We start from the raw sequence: 22,561 nt of genomic DNA on the forward strand, positions 1-22,561 counted from the left end.
CGTCTGCCACGGCGTTTGGCCCATTTGCCAGTTACACGGCAGCATTCTAGTTACCTATGAGATTTCTATGACGATGAGTTAAAAGACGCCAGAGAGCTTCAAAGTGTGGCCTACTAGGCCCTGGAAGTAGGCTGCAACAAGCGCAAAACCAAGCAGCAGATAAATGCGATTTCAGGGGTACAATGAATTTGTGAGAAATCGCGGTCCATCACGACTTTAAATACTGTTTAAGTTTACTTTTTACCACTGGTTACCTCGATTTGTTTACAAAGTCCTTTTTTACCTATCACACATTGTGGCCCATGATTTTCTAGTTGGTAATTACCCTAATTTTAGAAAACGCAGTTACAATTCTCAATAGTCATTGCATAGAAGACGAAATTTTGAAAACCTTCTACCAACAATTCTATCTTGTATACTTTTGAAAGGTGAAATTTTATAATACGAAGACGCTTTATAAATTGATATTATCCAGACATTTTTGCATTAGGTATGTTTTGAGCACCCCCGCCGTTGCTTCATGACGAATGTTCTTAGCTACGCCACTGAAAACAGTGCGTTGAAAGGAGCAGGGATTGGCCCCGGTAGCAAAAGCTCTAATTAGTTTAGATAGCGAATGAAATTCATAATCTGAAACAATCAAACGTTACGTTTAGAAACTGTTCCAATTAGAAAGGTGTGCGTCATCACATTTCATGTCCAGCTGGATTTAAATGTAAATTGGTCAATAAAAAGCCGATTACATAAACAGCAAAAACCAGAATGTCATTATGTTAAAATGCCCATACGGTCGCGCTGTGGTATCCACATTTTCAAAACAAGTAACATTTGCATACAAGGCCCAATAATGATATAACTCGGCTCATGGAGAATTGGTAATCTTTAAAGATTACAAAGCTACTTACGTTATACCATCATGCTTTTTTCACTAGTTTAAAGGGAATATAACATCATGGACGAATTACTGAAGGACACTTCTCGGGCCGCTTTTCATTTCCGGCTTACGTTCCCTAGCAACTAGAGATTGGGTTAATTAACGATTCTCTCATAAGGGCGCGCTGGCTTCGATTTCAGGGGCAAATAAAACGTCACGTGACCACCGAATCTCCCTGTGTATTTAAAACCAGCCAGCATGCGATTTCTTAAAGGTCTATTGGCGATTTAACAAGCGGTAAGTAATTAAAAAAACACTTTATACCTTTATTAAAAACGTAAAATCAAATGTTTGAATATTTCTCGAGAGAGCAGACAGTATTTTATTTATAATAGTTCCGAAATTCGCTAATAGAGGGCAACAGTGTTTCGCGAGTGATCACTTCTCTTGCCACTGAAAAGTCCGTTTTTACCCCCCGAACGCGGGTCTTCCCCCCAGTTAGATCAATCTGCCTCTATACAGAAGTCAAACTTTGGAGATAGCGTGGTAGAAGGCAGCCCGAGAAGTGTCCTTCAGTAGCCCATGATAACATCCAATGCGTTCTTTAAGTATCCCAACAAGTTTAGAGATTACGACATAGGAGATAGCTATCAATATTAAAGCCATTTGAGAGGTGACAGAAGGTCATATTCCCTTAAAATTGATATCTATACAAATTAAATATTTCGTTTGTCTGTCTGATTAATTGTTTGTTTGTTTGTCTCGGAGGTTTTCAAAGGTAAACCCGCAAGGACATCATTGCTTTACGATTCTTCACCATAGAGTAGTATCACCTCGTAGCTTTGGCCATGGCCGCCATTTTAGGCACGTTTTTTTCTCTATAGGAAAAAGCATGGGTGACGTTGCGTGATGTAGCACTGACACTACTCTATTGCCAAGAACAGGTAGGAGGAGCCAATAAAGGTATAATGTTCCCCCCCCTTAGACTATACGTATGAATCATATGCCTTGATTTTGACCATCATACCCATATAAATTGATGGTTTAAGGCTGGTTCACATGGCCTGGACGGCCAGTGTTTTCCTGGTTTTCCCTATTTTCTAGTATTACCACCTTTTCCCGTTGTTCTAATGCACGGGAAAACGACTATACATCTCGTTTACCAGCAGCGCTGGCGGCGGTAAAATCAGACAAATTTTTTTCTGTGTGTACCATAGATTTAAGAAATGTATATAAAGGTCTAGATAAATTTCGGGGCGTCTAAGCCTAACATAAAATACGGAATTGACACCTAGCAGACACCGAGGAAGGCACGTGACCAAGAGCGCGAGCTCTCTTAGCATTTTAGTACAAGTGCTTGACCATTCCGCAGGCCGTAGTCTTTAGACACCATCTGTTGGTGACTTTTAGTATAATTTTTAAGCACGAGACAACGGCTCTCGCGACGATAGCACGAGCTTTCTTACCGATAGATAGCGCCTTATAAGTATAGCCTGCAGAAATTACGCGTTTCTGCTAGCTGTCACCTCCGTATTCACTCCATTTGAAATATATTATCTAGACCTTTATATACGTTTCCTATATCTATGGTGTGTACAAACGTTTTCCCGTGCGCCAAAACAGCGTTAAAAGGTGATAATTTTGATAAAACGAGAAAATAGAGAAAATCAGGAAAACACTGGCCGTTGTGTGAACCAGCCTGAACCAAAGTTGAACTAACTAATTTGGGAAATTTAAAACGACAAAAAGTGAATTATTGGCCATGTTTCGAACTTTCAATAAATTGAATGTCTTACAATTAAAAATCCCGGGACAAGTTTCAATGTCCATTCGTTTTGCCATGGCAACCAAAAATGTTTTTCACAGCTCAAATTTAAACTTTCTCAACGTAAAATAGAAAGGAAAAATCACGGATTTGCTATTTTCAAAAAATTAAAAAATTAAAAAAAATTTCAAAACAATTGGGTAAAATCGATAAAATTGGACAAAAATCGATAAAATTGAACCAAATCGATAAAATTTGACCGAATCGATAAAATTGAACCAAATCGATAAAATTGGGTAAAATCAAAAAAATAAAATTCGTGCTTTTCCCATGCTATTTTACGTGGATAAAATTTAAATTTGAGTTGTGAAAAATATTTTTGTTTGCCATGGCAAAACGAATGGCCATTGAAACTTTTCGCTTTAGAATCTTTCGAGGTACATGAAGGTCTACTCAACCCCCTTGTTAGTGAAACACAATTTCTGAAATAATATTTATACAAATTTTAATAGATATAAGACTTTTAAAATGAAGGTGGTGCGTGTCTAGACTATTATCTTATTTTCTTGTCGTCATGATTCTTCGTCGCGGTGTTCAGCGATCTTTGGTTAAGTTCTTTTCGTAGGCGTAGGATTGTTTTAGTCGTTTCCGTCGCCGGACCTTCATTTTGGACCTTATCTCGTATCAACAAGTCGAGGATTTGCAAGATTTTATCTTCTTCGTTAACTGGAGAGTCTTGGAGAGTTTCGTCGGAGTGGCGATCCTCCCATTGGTCCTCCTCGGAATCTTCGACGCTCTCGTTGCGCGCCCGCTCATCTTCCCCAACCTTCGAATTCAACGGTCATTAGTACTATTTCTCACGGACAACCGCGAAGATTTCTTACGTCATCCGTTTCGTCGTCTTGATCGGCTGTCTTTTCTGAGCTTCGAAGTTCATCTTCGTTATTAGACATCGATTCTTCCGGATTTAAAGTTTCGAGCTTGTGTTCGAGTTCTTCTTGGACGTCACGCATCTGGGAGACGAATGTTTTCAAAGAGCCCAACACTGCGTCACCCAAAAGGCGGTGGAAAGAAAAATGCAGTTAGAACGCATTCTTGGCAAATACGAAATGATATTAATCGCGGCTTTGGAGTCACTTTAAGTTTCGGGGGACCACTCGCGCCAAAAATACGTTCTAACTCGACCGCTTTATTATTAACGCGTAAGTGGTACCTTGCTATCGAAGCCCCTGATTTGGGCCTGATGGTGTTTGTTGTTGGCTAACTCTAGCCTTTGTCTCTCCACCTCTCGAAGTAACTGCTTGACCTTCTGCTCGGCTTCTCTCAAATTTTGATAAACCGCTTCTTCCTCGGGCTGATCCTTTTTCTCTGTCATAAAACGTGTATTGCATTATAGAGCCTATCCCGTGTAAGCTAATATATTCTCGCTCAGAGCGACGGGCTGCGTTAGGCCTAACCAAACAAACACCAACAGTCCCTTCGATCCGATATTTGCCAAAAACCAATACCTTCGTGTTTCTTAAGTCCTTGAAACGGGCTTTTCTTGGTTGGTTTGACTTCGACGCGAGGTTTACCCAGATCGGATCTGGCCTTCCTTTGGCCGGTGTCTTTGGTCTTGAGCCGGCTCTTCGATACAAGTTCGGAATAGTCGTCGATGTCTTGACAACTCTGTCCAGAATCGTAGACGCATTGTCTTAACTTGGACAGTTTAGCCGGATCGACTCCTAGTTTCTTCATGGTTGACGAATAACCTCTGGGATCGGTCTCTTGGTCTTCTTCATTCTCTTGTTTATTCTTGAAAACCAACTATTTGGATAACAGCGGAACGTGGGTATAAGTGCTAACATGGAAGAAAAATGCTAAACAAAATGTTTCGAGCCATAGGGCTTTCGTTCGGCTGTATGTCAGCGTTGCCAGTTCGTGGAACGCAAATTATCGTACCAGAGCACAAAAATTATCGATTACAGAAATAAATTATCGTACGCCTGAAAACTGGCCATAAATTTTAATTTTGTGTGTCGTTAAGCTTTGAAATCCAATTTTTTTAATAACACTTAAAGTTTGACCAATTTAAAACTTTCGCAGTTTTAACTGGTTTTCAGTCAATTTAAATTCAGGGTGTTTCAAAAGATTATGAAAAAATTTGAAGGAGTTGTAGGGGGTGAGTTGAGAAGTATGCCTGTTTTTTCTCCATTTTCCTACGATGAGTTAAATGAGCACCAGAGAGGTTCTAAGTGTGGCCTACTAGCCCCTGGAACATTTAGGTTTGGGTTCGTGTGATAGGTAAAAAAGGACTTTGTAAACAAATCTAGGTAACCAGCGTAAAAATGTAAACTTAAACTGCTGCTTGGTTTTGCGCTTGTTACAGCCTGCTTCCAGAGGGTAGTAGGCCACACTTTGAAGAACTCTTGCGCTCTTTTAACTCATCGTAGGGAAATCGGACAAAAACAGGCAAACTTCTCAACTCACCCCCTACAACTCATTAAATTTTTTGCATAACCTTTTGTACACCATGTATAGTACGCCATGGAAAATATCGTACGTACCAAAAATGAGCTCGAAATTATCGACGTGTACGATTATCGTACGTCTGGCAATGCTGCTGTATGTCTACGGTTTCAAATCTAATGAAATAATCTCTTCCGAAAAAGCTATGGGATAATTATCAACTGACCTTCAAAATGGTGTACAAGAAGAATCCGACTATTCCTATGGTATAGACGGGCATGACTATGCTCATGGTACCGGCCGGTTTCTGCTGAGGTCTCGTCGCCGGCCCTCTGACTCCGGGTCTCGTGAAAGGCTGGGACATCGCAAATCATTATTCAACGAAGGTTCCCGATTGAATAGCGGAGCTTTAAATTGCAATGAACCTACTCTTCCGTCCTCCATCGTTATAGTGGTCAAGGGATCGATATCCGGTCTGCCATCTCCGACGATTTCCCTGATCCTCGGCGGGATTCGACCTCCGGGACCCGACCCAGCGTGGACGGGAGGATGACCACGAACCCGACCGCCTTTCAGATTTTGATCTCGATTGGGATAATTAAAAAATAAATTATTTTACACGCTTATAGTAAGCGGTATAGAAATATTTTGACGCTTCTAAACTATATTTATATCTGGCGCGGCTTATAATTTTGCCAATCTATTTATAAAGATGTTAAGACTGCGAAATAAAATCGCTCTTACTGTCCGCGTCGTCTTGAGATGCCAACGGAGATGCCAAAGAGAATGTGGTTTGCATCATGGGATAAAAAATACGAGGCCAAAGAATGGCGAAACAGCCGATGACGGTGGCTAGAACTAGAACGCTCTTTCCCGTTGTTAAGTCCGTCATCATGCGGGGAATGTGAATAATCTCTTCTCACTGGAAAACTAAATTACTCATACTTCAGTTTGATAAAGGTGGCCATTGCGTCTCTGCGAGTTCTCTCAGTTTTTGCGTCGGCCGGATGAGCGTCGATCGATGCAGCGCATGCGCGTTGCCCACTATTTATAGAAGGTGTTCGATCAGAGAGTAAAGGCAGTCGCTTAGATTTCATGGGAAAATATTTTATTTTTATTTGACAAAAAAAATGTGTTTCATTCGCGATAATAATTTTTTTTTTTACATAAAAATATATGTCGTGTAAAAATAGGTATTCATATAGTGGTTTGGAAGATTTTGCGGGACATTTAAATATACGGGGAGTAATTTGAGTTGGCTGAAAACGTAACCACGCGGAGTATACTATACACGCGGAATACCTCGAACAGCATTTTTAAACTACGATTTAGCGGAGTCTCTTTTAACAAGCTTTTGGGTGACATTGAGATCTCAGGTTGTACAGGAAGTTCCTCTTGCACACGCATTTCTTGCACAGATTCTTCTCTTTGGCCACCTTAGCGACGACCTCCTCCCCGACAGTGTGGAAGAAAATATCATTCTGATTCTCTTCCATGTGCGAAGAGTCAAAAATGGCGCCTCTCGTGGCTGAGGTCAACTTAGCAACCGGCGTCCTGAGTTTTCAAAAACACGTTTTATTTGTTATTTGAATAACAGACTTTAGTAATAGGCCTAAGAATAAGCGTTACCCTATTTAAATTTGCGTTCTGAAAACGCGAGCCACTTTCGAGAGCTAGTATACCCTTACTTTGGATAGTCTTGGTAGTCCTCCCCACTGGATGGTAGTATCAGACCATCGGCTCGAAGCCCAAGCACCTTTTTGCTCCTTTTAAGGGAAGAGAAATCGCTGAATGAATACAGGGTCACTCCGTTATCGTTCAGTTCACTTTGTAGATTCAAGATCAGAGCTCGGTCCAAAGTCGAAAACTTAATAATTAGAGTCGGAAAAATTGAAGTTTATGTCAACGCTTTTAAATCTTGGCGCGCTTCTTACTTCTTTGTCTTCGTTGGTAATGAGCAGGAACACTTTCGAAGCTGTGGGTCTAAATTTGACCGCTTGATTGGCGTAACGGAGAGCTTCCAGGGCATTTCCCGCTACGGACCCGTCAAATTTCAGAGTTTTAAGAGCGCTCGCTACTTCGTCAAATTTCAATGGTGGGTCTCTGGTTATTTTAAAATATCACGATGGCCGTTATTTACTAAGAAGACGTAGTTTACTCGGGTAATTGTTACTTACCCGCCGAGCGTTTGCAGATGAGGTTTCTTTTCCACGCCTTCTTGGCCACCGTATCCAACCAAAAACAAGCGATTGGGTTGATCGGGGTCGTCACCGAAGCCCTCGGCTTGAAGAGCGCTTTCAATGTCCATGACGAGCGTTTCGACGCCCTTCAACGCGGTTCCGCTTCCGCCATCCAAGTTGTCTTTGTTCTCTTCCACAATCAGGACCAAATCGAGACCCGGTTGGGCCGCGCGTTTCGTGAATCCTTTCTCGTCTTCGGCGGTGTTGGCGCCGTCGCAACGATCTACCACGAGTTAATCGAGAGAATAATTAGCGCTTTGCACCCTTATACAAAAACAACAAATGTCCATACCGCATCCGCGTCCTTTAACGTTGTGGTAACTGCAAAAGAACACCATAGCGTCAACGGTCGCGCAAGAGGCCCTCGGGTTTTCGGAGTTAGATCCTTCTAAATTGTAAAGATATAATTATACTACAGTCTTTTGGTTTTAATGGAAATGTTACCGTAATCGTGAGCGCAGGATTCGAGAATCTCCCGTTGATCCAATTTGGTTAGCCTGGCGCACTCCTTCAGTTTGGCGTCTTCCAAGCGCTTCTCGCACGAGTGCTTAATTTCGGGGCTGAACAAAGGTTCCGGAGCGTCGACCAGCCTCTGGCAAATTTGTTGTTTGCTCAATTCGTACGTCAACGCGACGTCCTTCGGAGTGCTCAAACGCTCGCCTTTCGGAGTCTTTGAATAGAAAATACTTTCTTACGCACGGAGAGTCAAATAAGCGAATTATTAAAGGTTTACCACCAAATCGTTGTCAGTTTCTCCATCGGCGTTGCCCAACAAACCAATAGTGCCAGCGTGGTGTAAACTGGTAAGCAAAATGACGCAACTGTATCGCTTACAGTGTACGCGAAGAGTCGGGCTGGTGATTGCCAAACTATCACTGTCCTCTCTCGTAACACTAATCCGTCTGAAAAGGTGCTCGTATTAATTGGCGAATAAGTTGATCGCGGCTGAATGGCTTACTTGTTGGCGGAAACGATGGGAAGGTTAAGAGGTTTGGAGCTGTCCGACGGGGTCGAGTTGGCGTACACTCTGCCATTAATGTCGATGCTCACGGACATTTCCGGGAAAATGGCGTGGATTTTGTTTTTAGTCGTCAACAAAGAAAAGGTTCTCCCTCGAACGTCGTGCGCCAATAAAAAGGCGCAATCCTCCTGCGTATTTTTAACCATTAAAACTCCCGCTACTCGCGAAAGGAAAGGAACCAGTTTACTCACGCTCGGGTATTCGGGAAGTCTGTAGAGCTTTCCGTCAAACGTCAGTACCGAACTTCTTCCGAAAATCATACCGATCTTTTCGTTAATTCCCATTTGAGGCATTCTTTGGAGGCGAGTCACGTCCATGACCAAGGACAGGATGCGGTTCAACAGAGGGTATGTCGCCTCCGCCGACGAAGTTTCTAATTTGGGCATCTGCGTTTACCAATGAATAAAAATGGAATTAGGTGACGATTGTTACAACGTCGAAAGGCGAGATCTTACTTCGCGGAAATCAGTCAAAATCAGTGGGTGGTACACTTCGAAACCAAATCTGAAACTCTCATCTTTATTGACGACGTAACCTAGGAGTTTTTTGGCTATATTTTCCGACTCTATTTCGTAATTATTCAAAAAATAGTCCAGTTTCAGAGGAATTTCCAATTCTTTGATTAAGCTACCTGCAAAAAGCGAAAGATTCAACTATAGTCTCGTTTCAAGCGTGATAATGACCGTACCAGCGTAGGATTTCTTCAAACAGTTAAACGCCTTTTCTGACAGGACCAGTAATTGGGTGGCGGAATTTTTCACAATATTGTAAGTAGGCTCGTAGGTGATGGCTAGTTTATCAACGGCTTCCAGAATTCTAAGCGCAAGTTTACTGATCTCATCATGGACCTACACGGGCAGTGGTATTACAACCCAAGTACATTTGTAACGATTATGATTACGAGATAATTACCACGTGCAATTTTCTGTCAATGAAATCGCGAATGGTCGGCGCTTCGATGTAAGGCGCCAGTTGCTGGTTCAGTTCGTTATCGGCGTTCGAAATCTTATCGCGAATGTGTTCGAAGACGCCTTCGAGACGCGTTCTGATAATTCGAATAATATGAGGTGCTACACCGACGCTTCCTTTCCCACTCACGATAATCACGTGAGGCGCCGCGATTTGCAATATGACTTCCAAGTCCCGATGTTCATCGCCAGTGTCCTAATGAAAAAATATATGAACCACCGTTCGGATTCGTGGTAAAGTGACCTTTACCTTGTGAGTGTGAGAAAACGTGTAGTGCAAAACGGTGCCGTTGTTCTCAATATCACGGGTGACGGAAAATTTGCTGAGTGCGTCTTCTCCTTCAATCGGCACCAAGTCGGCGCGTATCGCCCCTTTAGGATCGCCTTCAATGGATAACTTGAAACTTGGCAGATAAGTTACCTACGCGTTGACGTTTAGTTCGTATGAATCCGTGAAAAATATTCAATTCGGATGGCCAAATGTACGTACTTTTCTGGTAAAAACGGCACTCTTTTCGTAAAAACGTCTCTGCTTGTCGTACTTTCCGGAAACCGAGACGTCGTAAAAGGAACTGGTCATGTTCATAGTTTCGCTAAAATCCGAACCCAGATGGAAATTTTCTAAACGAAAGTGTCATAGATGTAGCTTTTGGCTTGAATTAAAATCCGGAATCTCGAAAAACGGGCGAGGCTTAAACCTAGGAGCAACAAACGCAGCACCCCGCACAAGGAGAACGCAAACCGTCAAAAGTCGTGCATTTGCTTGTGTACATTTTTCATTGGTTAGACGCTTTAGCGCCTGCTGCCGTCGGAAGGGGGAAATTCGCTAAGTGCCTTCCCCCTTTCCGTAAAACGTTCACCGTAAAGCCTCCTCGAATGAAATTTGTATACAAACCTGCGTTAGCTTGTTTAAAGGCTAGCTGCGTTCTCCTTGTGTTTGTTGCTCCTAGCTTAAACTACGTCGAATCTAAGTCGTCCCGCGTTTTTTTCAAATTAATTGGTTGGCTGCCGCGGAATTGTAAATGAAGGATCGCCCATTTAGATGGTTAGAAAAAGAGTAAAGGAGGTAAGTTAACTTCTATTCGACAAAAGGCTTAACGTCGACTAGGAGCCCGAGTCTAGCTTAGCACACCGCCAGCGAAAATATCCGCTATAAACCAACCCCGTTTCTATGAGAATCATCAACACTCGTTGAACGAAAGAAAAACTATCCCAAATGTATGATGTACCCGCATAGAAATCTCATAGGTAACTAGAATGCTGCCGCCTACGGCCGAGCTTGACGCCAGTTCGCCTTGAACCTTCTTGAATCCTCCTTGGATCCGCTAATATAGCGGGAGATAGGTGACGTCATTCTCTCTGGTGACATTAACTTCTTGGCAGAACCACTCTTTGAGCTCTGATTGGCTGAGATCTGGCTATCGTCTGCCACGGCGTTTGGCCCATTTGCCAGTTACACGGCAGCATTCTAGTTACCTATGAGATTTCTATGTGTACCCGTCGAATTTTATCTTTGATTATTCCATTTCCTGTTCCGCTACTACAAAAAAACCTAACGCGACTGAGCGCCTTTAGGAGGTTGCTGGTCCGTGCGTTCTAGACTCATAAAATCACGAGTAGTAAGTTTTCGTTTTGGTAGCGGAACAGAATGTTGACAAAAATTCGATATTTTTGGAGAATTTTGTCAAACACGAAGTGTAATAATTACGTTTTAAATGAAGTTCAAGTTCCTTCAGGTAAGGAGAGTGACTGTCGATGTCGATCACGGCACCTAAGTCTCGTAGTTCACCGTTCTTACAATCAACGTCTATGTTGCTTGAAAATTGCAAGTAGTGAGCGTCGATTTTGTGTCCGAATTTGATAACGGGGCAGTTCTTGGCTGTTCTACCAACTTGAAGTTTCAAGTTGTAGTTGCCTTGGTTGGTATCTTTAGCCGTGTTGGTGAAAAATGAAGAATGCAAGAGAGAAGTTCTCCTCTTGTCCAGACGGACGAAACCAGAAGTGGAAGTCAATCGAAGGTTGGATTGGCTGCTTTCTAGAACAAAGTCCTTACCGAAGCTGAAATTGGAAAATTTTAATTTTCTTTTTACCAGAGCTTACGCGTCAACGTTTAGGTTTACGTGTATTGGGATCCAGAAGCGGGCACGATGTGTTTGAAGGTTCCATTGAAGTCGAGGCGTTCCTGTTTCTTCGTGAAGATCGAGGGGTAAGAAAGTCTGATATCGGCAGTTACAACCTTGTTCAAGGAATCATCGAAGGAACCTTCGTATCCGGCTTCGGCTGGTAGGTCGCTGCGCATCGCGTTCTTGACCGTGTCGGTCAAGTCATCGTCGCTCCCACGGCGCACTTTAATTTTTTGTTCGTAGACGATTTTCTTCTCTTGGCGTTTGAAAGACTTGCCCTTGTCTTTGTAGTATTTGTACAAGCCTTCCTATTGGTTCGAGAAACAAAATTAACAGCAGCGCGTGAAGAGGAAAAGGAGACTAAATACTAACGTAAGGTTCGTCTTCATCCGCCTCGGGGACGTCTCGGCTTCCGGCAACTTCGACGTGCACTAAAGTCTCGGCGCCATTTCTGTGGTTTTCGCCGGTAGCTTTCGCCGAGAGGGAGTGTCTGGGAATGTCTAGGTGAGCCTCGCCGACTACACGATCTAAGTCGGTGCTTGATTTTTTGAAGTAACTAGAGGTGACGTTGAAGAAGGTCTGAACGGAAATACCATTCATTTGTCAAGTTCTAGATTAGAAAGGGAACATTTTAACGCTAACCAGTAGGTGTCCGGTGGCTTTTTCGGTCTTGGTGACGTTGAGTCTAAATTTGAGCCTGTCCTTTTCCTCGATGGTGTGAGTGCTGACTTCGAGGGTTGAATACGGGATGATGAGGTGGCTCGTAGCTTGCCTGGACACTTGGCCCCTCGTGCGTCTCTGCGGGTGACGGTAGTTGCCGTGAAGGCGAATGTGGGCTTTACCATCGCTATCGTAGAAGATTCCCGGAAGAATTTTTTTCATCAGGTCCATAGAAGGATCTAGACTGTAAGCAAACCGAGCATTATGGTCAAACACGCGTCTTTCCAAAGCGATATTTTTACTTTTCGTAAGACACATGCACGTCAATCTTGTCGTTGTCCTTATTGTTGTGGAGCTGCGAGTGGTATCGGTAATGATTGTACGGCGTCCTCAATTTGATTTCGCGCTCGTCCACTTTGGCGATAAATTTATCCTTCCTCCCGGAGGGATTTCGGTTGGATGGGCCCTCCTCCCTATCTTCTTGACGACTGTGTTTCTATATATTCGAAAGCTATTAAAAGCAGCCACTCTCAGTGAGGCTTAGCTAATGTATACCTCGTATAGCAATTCCACTTCCTTCCCTTTCTGGATAGCGGCTTTCAACGTGGATCTGTAACCTTTGGCTTTGTCCGTGTCTTCAATTTTCTCTCTATTTGCGCGCAAGTAGGCGTCTGGGAGGTCGGAATGGGTGATTTGAAGAGAGAATTCCATAGTGTTAAAATTGCCTTTGATTTCTATGGGCATACTCCTCTTTTCTCCGTTTGGACCTTAAAACGTCAATAGATTTTACGGTTTTCTATATAGCCATCCTATAGTCGTATATTACCAGTTGCGGATAATTTGACGGCCAACCTCCTCTCATCCGACTTTTTGACCATCTCGAAGGCAATGTCGGCGTTCAGAGAATCGATATCTGGGTCCACCTTCTGGATATGTACGGTCATTTTAGCCGAACCGGCCATTGTGAAGAAAGGCTTGTCCGAATGAGTGACATCGGGGTACGTTCCAAAAGCGCATATCTTATAACCAGTCACTCTTTGGACCTCGGCTGACGAACACTCCTCTTTAGTCACCCGTTGAATATCGTAATCTTCAATGTCCACGTGTCTGCTGCCCTTTATTAGCTGGTTGGTACGACTTTTGAGAGTAAAGAAACAACCGTCTGAGTACGCGCGAAAAGAAAAAAAGCGTGGGATCATCTTACTAAAACTCAAAAGGTTTATGGAGTTTATCATCCACTTCCATCGAGATTTTCGCTCCAATGCCACGAGAGATAGCCAAAATGAGTTTCATGTCGTGGTCGGTATAGGCGGAAGTGTTGGCTTGGACACCGATAGTGGTAATCGTTGGTAGATCCAGAACCATTCGGTTCAAGAAGGTCAAAGCGCCGCTAAACGTAGTATAAATTATCTTAACGACAAATTAAGTATAGGCGTCTTAGATCTTACCTAAAATGGATGGGAGCGCTGGCGGACTGAGAGGTGGTTCTCACAGCAATTCTTAGGGAATAGGCGATGGAGGCGTTGGTGGTCCAGTTCAACGGAATGCCCATTAGAGTCGGGAATTGGTGGTAAGCTTCGATAAAGTCCAGCACTCTAGTACTTTCGGCTTTGAATACTTGACGATCGTCATTGCTTCTGGGTCCGGCACTGACTGAAGCGTATACTTTGTTGACCGCTCCAATAACATCTTCGTAGGACAAAAATCCAAGGTCGTTCCCTGCAGCACGGACATTTATATAAATCGGACGCGAAACAGTGAGGAATATACGGCGACGTTAAAAATTTACCGAGCATTCTTAAACTAAGAACAAAATAAGGTGGTAGAATCTTTTGGGCCGCTTTATAAGCATCTCGAAGTTGTTTGATGGTGTCCTCGATCTGCTTGTCCAGTAATACTTTGGTTTTAGGTTCGAAAGCTCCCGATGGTCTCCTTCTAGAGCTCGCTCGGCTGTTGGAGAGCGTTTGTTTGATGAGAGTTAGATATTGAATATAACTAGGTTCCTTCAGGGTAAGGATCATGGTTTTAATCTGAGAGATGACATTCTCAAATCCTAAAACGTTAAATCTTTCTATTAGAACAGTTCGACTCGAGAATCAATCTTCGGTCGTTGAACGTTACCTCCGCTTTGCAAACCGACTTCCAAGAACTGGAACGCCTTCCCGAAGAGTTCGGTTGTGAGATTACCGCGGAGGGCTTGGGGGAAAGCGCTCAAGGTGTTGAAGATAACTTCACCTTCGAGGCGTCCACCAAATAGATTGTATCCCTCTGGCAAGGAGTTTAAAACGAAGTACTCTTCCTCGGCTAGTTTGCGAGATGAAGATACCTCGAAAACCGGGATGGTGCTCAAGTCCAATTTGACCAAATCAGGATCGTCAGCCATCGACGCCGGTAACGAGCGCCTGCGAAAAGACCATGACGATTTAATCGCGCCATTTGACAGCGCCACTTCCAGTCCTACCTGAGTCTCTTTAATCCTTCTTTGGCCATATTCTTGTATTTTTGAGTTTTGGACGCTATCAGCTCCGTGGCCAAGTAGCCTCGAATTTGAGAGTTGGTGTCTTTGTTAGTAATCAGGGTTATAAACAGGTCCTTGTAAGTTTCAACGGGGAAGTTAGATACGAGCACGTCATAGGCGGCGATACGAATTTCGACCGGGGTAGCTTCGTCCTCTAAAAATCTCAAGAGGTAGATGCCAATGTCTTCTCTCGGTTGCATTTTGCGATAAGCCTACCCAAAGACGAAGATTTTAAAAATCCGCGATTACAAAGAAGTAGTTGTCGTTTACCTCAATGGCGGACACTTTGGCGGCGGGAGATAGCTCGGTACTGCGAGCGCATTTAGCCAGACGGTTGACGACTTCCGGTTCGGCCATTCTAAAAACTTCTCCCATATTACCGATGGTCTAAATCAGGGACACGCGTATTAAAGCCAGCTTTTTACGATATACGTTAGGTTTAAATATTCTAACTTTAATAACGGTCATCATAAAGTCCAGTTTTTGATGCGCGTTGATGGATTGAGGGAATTTGTCGTTTTGCAAACTGCATTCGTCTCCCAGCGTCGCTTGCAAGTGTCGAGCGGCGTCGACGATCTCCTTGCGCAACTAGACATTTGGTGGGGGATGAATTCGTGGTCGTGGATTAGCATTTACGTGTATAACTTACGACGCTGTTCTCATCCAAGCGCTGTTCCTGGTGGATATTCGAGACTATCGTTCCCAAAGTGTGGTAGCAGAAACGGTCGGTAGTAGCCAAGCACATTTTCAAAACGGCTCCGACGTACTCCGTCGGAGTATTACGGATGTTGGTAAGCGCCATGTAGGCGAAATTGGCGCCCACTTTATTGACTAATTTCTTATCGACCAAATCGGCGAAAGCGTTCAAGCAAGGAACGGTGTTACACTGAAGCAGGGAGTACTGGTATAAGTCCATGATGACGGACTTTTCGGTATCGGAGCAGCTGGATTGGAAATCGCAGTCGATGACGCTCTGAGAGATGTCTTCCAAGGGTTCTTGGCTGGATCTAAGTAATCCGACTAATTCTCGGTGTTGCCTGATGGTATCGATGTGAACTCTTTCGCTGGCTGTGGCAACGATCTGGGACAACAATTGTTTCACTTCCCGAGTCAGATCGGCGTGGTCGTGGTGGTACGAGTTGGAATTCTCTTCGTACTCCAAAACAATGCCGACTTCTTTGAAAGCGGACACGTCAATGGGGGCTCCCTTTTTCCTGTGCGAATCCACATAATCCATTTTGTACTCAACTACAGTCTGGACGGCAGAGGCGGTGTTGCGATGGGACTCCAACAAAATGGCATGCCTTTCGTGACAATTGACGCTTCTCAATTGTCCGTCCTTTCCGGACACTTGACATTCCAAAGTCGAGTTGATCACGTGCTGGATGAAACTCTACGAAGATAGGTCGTTGTTAGCCGGGATAAAATAAGGCTTTTAAAGTGGTAATTCACCATATTGAAAAACATCGACAGTGGGCTGAGATGGTAATCTTTCCGGGATGGCAAGTAGCATCCACCCATGTCTTTCGTCTCGACACTTTTACCCTCTTCGGTGGAGCTGACGTCAACTGGACAAACACCTTGGACGTCGGTTCGGACCTAAGTACGCGGGAAACGTCTTCGGTTACTTCAATTGAACGACTCGCGACTGGCGTATAAAAATGGACTAGCCTGATGTGACTCGCTATTGGCCTTGAGATCGGATTTCCTCCGGGCGAAAGCCGAGGCGATACCCCTCTTAATGTTGACGGCGTAGAGTGGGTCGTCGTGCGACGCGTAGAAGCTGTTAATCTCACCATCATTCAGGGCGAATGCGACCGGATGCCTAAGTAATTTGCAATTATCGACGGAGGTTTTAACTTATTAGCGGAAGCTACCACCCTTACTTCGTGACGGCGTCCAAGGTTTGATCCTGAACAAAATGATCTACTTTGTCTCCTCGACCATTCACTTCGAAGGCGTTCAAATGACAGTCTCTGACCTAATTCGGAGATCGACAGAGTTTCGGTTAAGACGCGTTTTAAAAGCGTCGCGAGAAACGGCTTACCTCCAAAGTGTAGATGCAATTGGAAGAGTGCTGCACGTGGACCTCGCATCGAATGTCGATCTTTTCTTCCAGGTCAGTGGTGCCCACCGCTTTCGCCGTTGCTTCGCCATGGTAACGGTACTTGTAGAACTTGTCGCTTTCCAGAAAACTATCTATAGCGATTTAGAAAACGCAATTTCCCTTTATTATTATTATTTATCCGTTAAAGGTTTTTGCTTTCAATCCCCGAAAGATGGCGCGAGGGACCACTTTATCATTTTCCCGAATGACCTATTTTCTTTGGGCAAAACACATTTTTAGAATCTTCGCTCGTCTAAAACAGCGTTACTATCGATCTTTTCGAAAAAATCGGTATAATGCTTTTTCGTTATCTTAAAATCCTCGAACTAAAATCCCTTAGAAGCATTCAACTTACAGGCCTACTACTACTAGGCCGGGGAACGAATCCCACAAAAAGAAAGCGAATAAGAAGCCTTATCTAGAATCTTAGCCTTAGCCTTAATGCGAGACCATAGACCGAATAATAGTTGATTTTTTTCCGGGCAGTTGATTGACCGGATGTAATCTCATTTACGCCGACGGATCACCATTAATGGGTGCATATCCCGCTAAAAAAAGCGTAAAATGTCTTACCAGCGTTTTGTTCTTTACATTCCTTGTTCACCGATGACGGGGCTCCGAATGAGACTGTTCGCGGAGACAAACAAGAAAATATATAATTTTCTTTTCTAGGCTGGAGCGATGTATTTAAACTAACAAATTATTCGTAAGGCGGTTGAAATTTAACACATTTAACCCTTTTTGCACTTTACAAAGTCTGACTTTCATAGTAGCGTGGTTTCTCTAATGATGTACCCATCGAAATTAGGGAACAAAAAGTAATTTATTTCTATCACATTGCCACTAGATTTAAGAAAGTAATAATTTATTTGAAATCGACTCTAAATAACGCGTAACTACGTTAACACATTTAAGTTTTTAACCCTTTTTGAATTTTACAATGTCTGACTTTCATAGTAGCGTGGTTTCTCTAATGATGTACCCATCGAAATTACGAAATAAAAACATCGCTACTAGAATTAAGACAGTAAGAATTTATTTGAAATCCACTCTAAATAACGCGTAACTATTACGTTCAAATAGATTAAATTTAAACAGCCAATGTAACTTTAATTATAAAGTAATAACGTACCACTTATCAGCAGTGAGAAACACAAAAGGTAATAGAGTCCCATTTTTGGGATACCCTTTGGTCCAATGTTAGCTGTATTCTGACTTGTCCCGAATTGAAGAATAAAAGTCAGAGCCCGTTCCCACGTTGCTCTATTCACGTCGAGCGGCGAGACGCGAAGAGCAGACAATCTTTGATGATTGAACTTTGCGAAAAAAAAGTACGATTATTACGTTCTGTAGATCTCTCTCTCTCCTCACTCAAAGATGTACGAAAAAGCAAGATAAGAGTTTGGTACGGCTGTCGCTGTTGAGGAGGCGCTCTGTTCCATTTGGAGGACACGCCGGGGTCAAAGATAGATGACGTCTTCGTGGAATATGAGATATTCGATATTTACGACCACCATGGTTCCGTCAATGTTAAAATGTTTTCCGATTTGTTAAAGTTCTTGAAAAAATTATTTCGACATTTTTTTCTAGAAAAATAATAATTTACTTTAGCCATACGAAGCTATCACTCAGTCGTATGAGATAAGGATAAAATATAGCCAATATGCTTCGATCAATATTAAAATGTTTCTAAGTCGCGGATGATTTCGACATTTTCTCGACGAAAAATTATTTCTACTGATAGTCCGATCTTTTCCGAGAAATGATTGTTTTGATTCGCTTTTTTATTTCGAGGTTAAGCCTAAGTCCGTCGAAATAACGAGAAAACTAAACACCGAATACATTAACCTAATTGTTCGAACGAACATAAACAAATATCAATCTCAAAATACCACAGCCCTGTGATCTAAACAGGAAAACTAATTGAGCTTTTCCTTGGAATGTTCTGAAATTGATTTGAACTCCCAAGTAAATTGTTTTTAGCTATTAGCAACAACCCCACACAAGTAGAACGCAACCCGTCAAAAGTCGTGCACTTTCTTGCGTACAGTTTTCATTGGTTAGACGCTTTAGCGCCAGCTACCGTCGGAAGGTGAAAATTCAGAAATTGTCTTCCCCTTTTCCGTAAAACATTCAGCGAAAAGGTTCGTCCAATGAAATTTGTACACCCCAAAGTTTGAATTGAGCATAAAGGCGCGTGTGTTCGCACTAGACAAGCGCGGGAGAATAAAATATAATCTACGCTACCTGGCGGAGGAAAAGAGCAAATCCTCCCAACCCCTATACACTCTTTTTCGCGGTATTTTCGACCCCTCTTTTTGGCCGCCTGCTAGTCGGCCATTTCCTGGAACCACCGGTCGGGGGTCTAGACTCCGGTCTTTGGTCCCAGGATATGGGGGTTAAGGGGGGTAAACTCAACATGAACGCGCCCAGCAAAATTCCCAAAAAAAGAGTGTATACTACCACTTGCTATCCGGTAGCATGCATCGCGGGATTTGCGCGTAAGTTTAAGTTTTTCACCACCAGTTGGATTCATGTAGCCAGTTTGGACAGTCATTAGCCTAATGTTAAAATCCCATTCGTTTCAAACTTAGGGGGCCTTGATAGTTTTATGGTAATAGACCATTATTATCTTTCATCTGGCAAACATGCAACATTGGTTGGCTGGTTGATATAAAATAACTAAATAAATGTAATATGTTTAGCCCAAATAAGGACTGAACATAAGCTAATTTAACAAAACCAAAGAATAATTAGAGTTGCTAGTCTTACCGCAATAACCTTAAAGTCTTTGCCAAGGGTTTGCTCGCTTTCGCTCGGATTTTATAGAAAGGTCTAAATATCTGATTATCTTAAAGCCATTTTCTGTTAATTTGGAAACCAATTTTTTTTGAGGGGATAAGTGCGAATTGGGTTAAATTAACCTTTGATCAATCCAGAATCAACTATCCTTGATAAGTAAAACATCGAAACAACACAGTGGCGGCACGCTGTCAAAGAAGCTAACAATATGATTTATCTTCTATAGTCTCAGCGAAGACAAAAATACAGAGCAGATGAAGAGAATATCCTGTTGCGGTAAAAGTCTTTTGATTAAGATATCTGTTTCTTTTGGACAATTGTAGACTAATAATTTATATAATTCAAATTGGTTCTTCAAAGACAGCGTAAATAATTTGATTATAGCGTAAAATGCTTATCATCGGGGTTATCATTGACACAGATCGCAACAATATCAATAAAGTTTTTAACTAAAACCACGTTCTTAGCGTTTGGAAATCTTTTTCTTCACACGTTTGATTTCCAGTGAGTTTTGAAGAAAATTGGACACGCGTATTATAGCCATATAATTAGGAGTTCGTTTGCTCACGCATTTGAGTGACATTTCAAAACATTATAATTAAAAATGAATGAACCCAGAAGAAATTTGTTGTATTTTTTAAACAAATGGACAAAACGTTGGGAGACATTTTCTTCTAAAAAAGGCATAAAAATATTTAGTGTTGTTAATTTTCCGGAAAAATAAAATATGGAATCATAAATTACTTTTTAAGTTTTTTTAATGTTTTTAACTTTTTTATCGATATAAAATGTCTAATATCAGTAAACATACTACAAAACATTAATAGTGTTACATTATTAATCAGCTTAAACCAAAAGTAAATAATCTCAATATTTACTTTTGGTTTAAACTAGTCTAGAGGTTTAGTTTTACTTTTAGATTCGAAAAAATGAGGCGAAAATGCCGCTTTATTTAAATTTGCAAACAATATATTAGACAAATCATGGAATGAAAACTTTTTTTATTTTTTACGGAAAAATACGGAAAATTTTCCGTACTTACTACACTAAAAATTTAATTAGGCTCATGGTTCACAAAAACCGACTCGATGACGTAACGAATCGCTGTCAAAATGGTCGACGAAGCGGTTCAGCCGAAGCGATCTGAAACGCTGAGACGCGCAACGGTCACTGTTCACACGACGGGATACAAACCTTGCAACCAAAACAAACATAGATTTCGAGGGGGATGCACCCCTGATTACCCCCACTATGTTTATGTACACAACACGTTGGCTTCGATAAAGTAGGTCAATACCAAAAAACCCACCAACGACGAATTGTCGAATGTAATTTTAGATGCTCTCCGTGAAAGGAAATCTCAGCGTATCATTGAGAATGACGAATTTGGCTGACCTTCTGTAATCTTAGTTTTATAATTAAGACCATAAGTCTATAATATTGTACCAAAAGTTAGTACGACACTTCTTATTCATCGCGAGCAAAATCTTTACTGGGAGCTAACCATTATATAGACTTCATAGCTCCCTCTCGCGAGTATCACGTAGTCTTTTCTCACGTCTCGCTTGAAAGTAATTTCCTTCCGGTAATGACGTCACTCCGTTAAAGGAGGGCTACGTTCAGCGGGACTCAGCGGACTCAGCGCTGACCTCAGCGCTGAGCGTTGAGCTTACTGTACGCTTTTTTTAACTTCCGGTTTCTACGTCATGTTGCTCAACGAAGTCAGCGGTCGGAGGAGCAGGTTTTTCCGTTGCTCATCGGTGTCGTGACGTCATTCGACAAAGTTAAAGGAGGGGTAGCAGACGATATTTTGTTCGTTAAGTCAGCGAGCTATAAATCGTACAACAACCTTTAGATTTTTGTGACGTAGCGTTGTTTAAAAGAAGTCAACGATAACTCAGCGGTTTTTCTCCGTTGATAGTTGTTGAACGCAGCCGAGAACTGACACCACCCTAAAATGGGTTAAAAACTATTTAAATGGATAGAGGACGTCTGAAAATGGTTATACAAAAAATTTCATGTTAATATTTCCAGTATTTGATTTATTATAAGCAACCAAATTTCGTGTTTTATCCCCCCAGACTCGATAATTTCAGAACCGATTGGTTGAACCTACCTTCAGCGCCATCTCGTGAACGAAATATTTTTTCCAGGTTTTATCGTTTTTCGGAACTGCCGTCTGCTACGACATTCTCCTTAGCTTTTTAACCTAGTTATATTGGTAGATTGTAGTTAATCATGTTTTTAATACGCCTTACACGCCACTCTTTCTCAAATTTTTGCCGCTTCATTCTTTTGGCGCTGCACGTAGGTTCAACCGCGATTTCTGGTTTTGGTGACAGTTCCCCTTTAATACCAAGCGATTGAAGCTCAAGCTGGTAACATTTTTGCTTCCCCTCCCACTATAAATCGTCTCATTAAGATAGTCATTCTCCCCAAGTCGAAATAAATAAATTCACGCGCATGAATACATTCATGAGCGTAACGATATTATAGACTTATGTAAAAAGCAATGTAAGAAAAGAGATTTCTGGGAGATTATCACGAATAAAAAGCACGGCTTGTTGCTATCAACTAATAAACGGAGATATTCTCAACCTTGAACCTTAAGGAAATCTTCAAGTAACGCGGCCTGATAAAAACCGCGTTACCCGGATCGTTGTTAATTATAGTCGACGTTCAAGGAGAAAATTCATATTTTGAACTTCTACCCCGCGTAGAACTTTGCCTCGGCTTCGTCATTTAGTCATTTTCCGTTGTTTTAAATAAAGCTAAAAACGGCGATCGGCATTTTCGACGCAAAACCTCTCGCTGATAACGCGTGATTTCGTTTATATCGATATGCCAGCAAAAAAACGAAGCCAATCTGAATAATCAGCGATGAGCACTCGAGCGCGTCAAGTGTTTTTTCAAGAAATGCCGAGATAAAATGTTTGACATAAGCGCGGTTCTTATTCTTGAGATTTTCGCTTGTCTTGCTAAATACACGCTACTATGCTGTTGTTGTTACGGGGAAAATTGTTTGAGATACACAT

The 22,561-nt window shown here is 42.2% G+C and overlaps 2 protein-coding genes across 4 annotated transcripts; both read right to left on the reverse strand.

Annotated features, from left to right (window-relative positions):
- Positions 1 to 3,127: 3,127 nt before the first annotated feature.
- Positions 3,128 to 6,093, reverse strand: RIC-3 (RIC3 acetylcholine receptor chaperone). 2 transcript variants are annotated; one of them, XM_090163311.1, is made up of 7 exons: positions 5,832 to 6,093; positions 5,517 to 5,671; positions 5,314 to 5,442; positions 4,148 to 4,445; positions 3,853 to 4,007; positions 3,524 to 3,652; positions 3,128 to 3,465 (listed from the first exon to the last, which is right to left on the reverse strand). In XM_090163311.1, the coding sequence occupies exons 1-7, from the start codon at positions 5,980 to 5,982 to the stop codon at positions 3,193 to 3,195; spliced, it is 1,290 nt and encodes a 429-aa protein (XP_090019437.1). In that variant the 5' UTR covers positions 5,983 to 6,093; the 3' UTR covers positions 3,128 to 3,192. The 2 variants fall into 2 exon arrangements, with proteins under 2 accessions (XP_090019437.1, XP_090019438.1); XM_090163312.1 differs by lacking the exon at positions 3,853 to 4,007 and having other exon boundaries at positions 3,524 to 3,684.
- Positions 6,094 to 6,178: 85 nt separating this feature from the next.
- On the reverse strand, positions 6,179 to 18,034 carry LOC149923178 (uncharacterized). Of its 2 annotated transcripts, none has more exons than XM_090163938.1 (35): positions 17,857 to 18,034; positions 17,298 to 17,351; positions 16,665 to 16,816; positions 16,504 to 16,598; positions 16,289 to 16,442; positions 16,070 to 16,216; positions 15,267 to 16,010; positions 15,071 to 15,205; positions 14,888 to 15,004; positions 14,561 to 14,829; positions 14,221 to 14,501; positions 13,889 to 14,152; positions 13,548 to 13,818; positions 13,304 to 13,489; positions 12,926 to 13,236; positions 12,655 to 12,866; positions 12,402 to 12,595; positions 12,082 to 12,343; positions 11,812 to 12,018; positions 11,437 to 11,747; positions 11,025 to 11,374; positions 9,807 to 9,937; positions 9,567 to 9,737; positions 9,261 to 9,512; positions 9,037 to 9,196; positions 8,804 to 8,979; positions 8,540 to 8,734; positions 8,286 to 8,476; positions 8,061 to 8,229; positions 7,772 to 7,997; positions 7,620 to 7,712; positions 7,265 to 7,550; positions 7,022 to 7,190; positions 6,776 to 6,954; positions 6,179 to 6,641 (listed from the first exon to the last, which is right to left on the reverse strand). In XM_090163938.1, exons 1-35 carry the CDS (start codon positions 17,897 to 17,899, stop codon positions 6,431 to 6,433), a joined length of 7,368 nt encoding a protein of 2,455 aa, XP_090020064.1. In that variant the 5' UTR covers positions 17,900 to 18,034; the 3' UTR covers positions 6,179 to 6,430. The 2 variants fall into 2 exon arrangements, with proteins under 2 accessions (XP_090020064.1, XP_090020063.1); XM_090163937.1 differs by having other exon boundaries at positions 7,620 to 7,715; positions 17,857 to 18,033.
- Positions 18,035 to 22,561: the final 4,527 nt, after the last annotated feature.

The sequence above is a fragment of the Leiobunum rupestre genome, chromosome 11 (assembly GCF_980474605.1).
Source record: "Leiobunum rupestre chromosome 11, qqLeiRupe1.1.hap1, whole genome shotgun sequence".
In the NCBI taxonomy this organism is placed as follows: Eukaryota; Metazoa; Arthropoda; class Arachnida; order Opiliones; family Sclerosomatidae; genus Leiobunum; species Leiobunum rupestre.

Excerpts from the sequence above, each read along its gene's own strand:
- RIC-3 (XM_090163311.1), bottom strand. The coding sequence starts at position 5,982 with ATGATGACGGACTTAACAACGGGAAAGAGCGTTCTAGTTCTAGCCACC. Across the intron at positions 4,446-5,313 it reads TCTTGTACACCATTTTGAAG|TTGGTTTTCAAGAATAAACA; the intron begins GTCAGTTGATAA and ends TTATCCAAATAG. Across the intron at positions 3,466-3,523 it reads AAGACGACGAAACGGATGAC|GTTGGGGAAGATGAGCGGGC; the intron begins GTAAGAAATCTT and ends TTGAATTCGAAG.
- LOC149923178 (XM_090163937.1), bottom strand. The coding sequence starts at position 17,899 with ATGGGACTCTATTACCTTTTGTGTTTCTCACTGCTGATAAGTG. Across the intron at positions 9,197-9,260 it reads TTGACAGAAAATTGCACGTG|GTCCATGATGAGATCAGTAA; the intron begins GTAATTATCTCG and ends CTGCCCGTGTAG. Across the intron at positions 6,955-7,021 it reads TTACCAACGAAGACAAAGAA|TTTTCGACTTTGGACCGAGC; the intron begins GTAAGAAGCGCG and ends CTAATTATTAAG.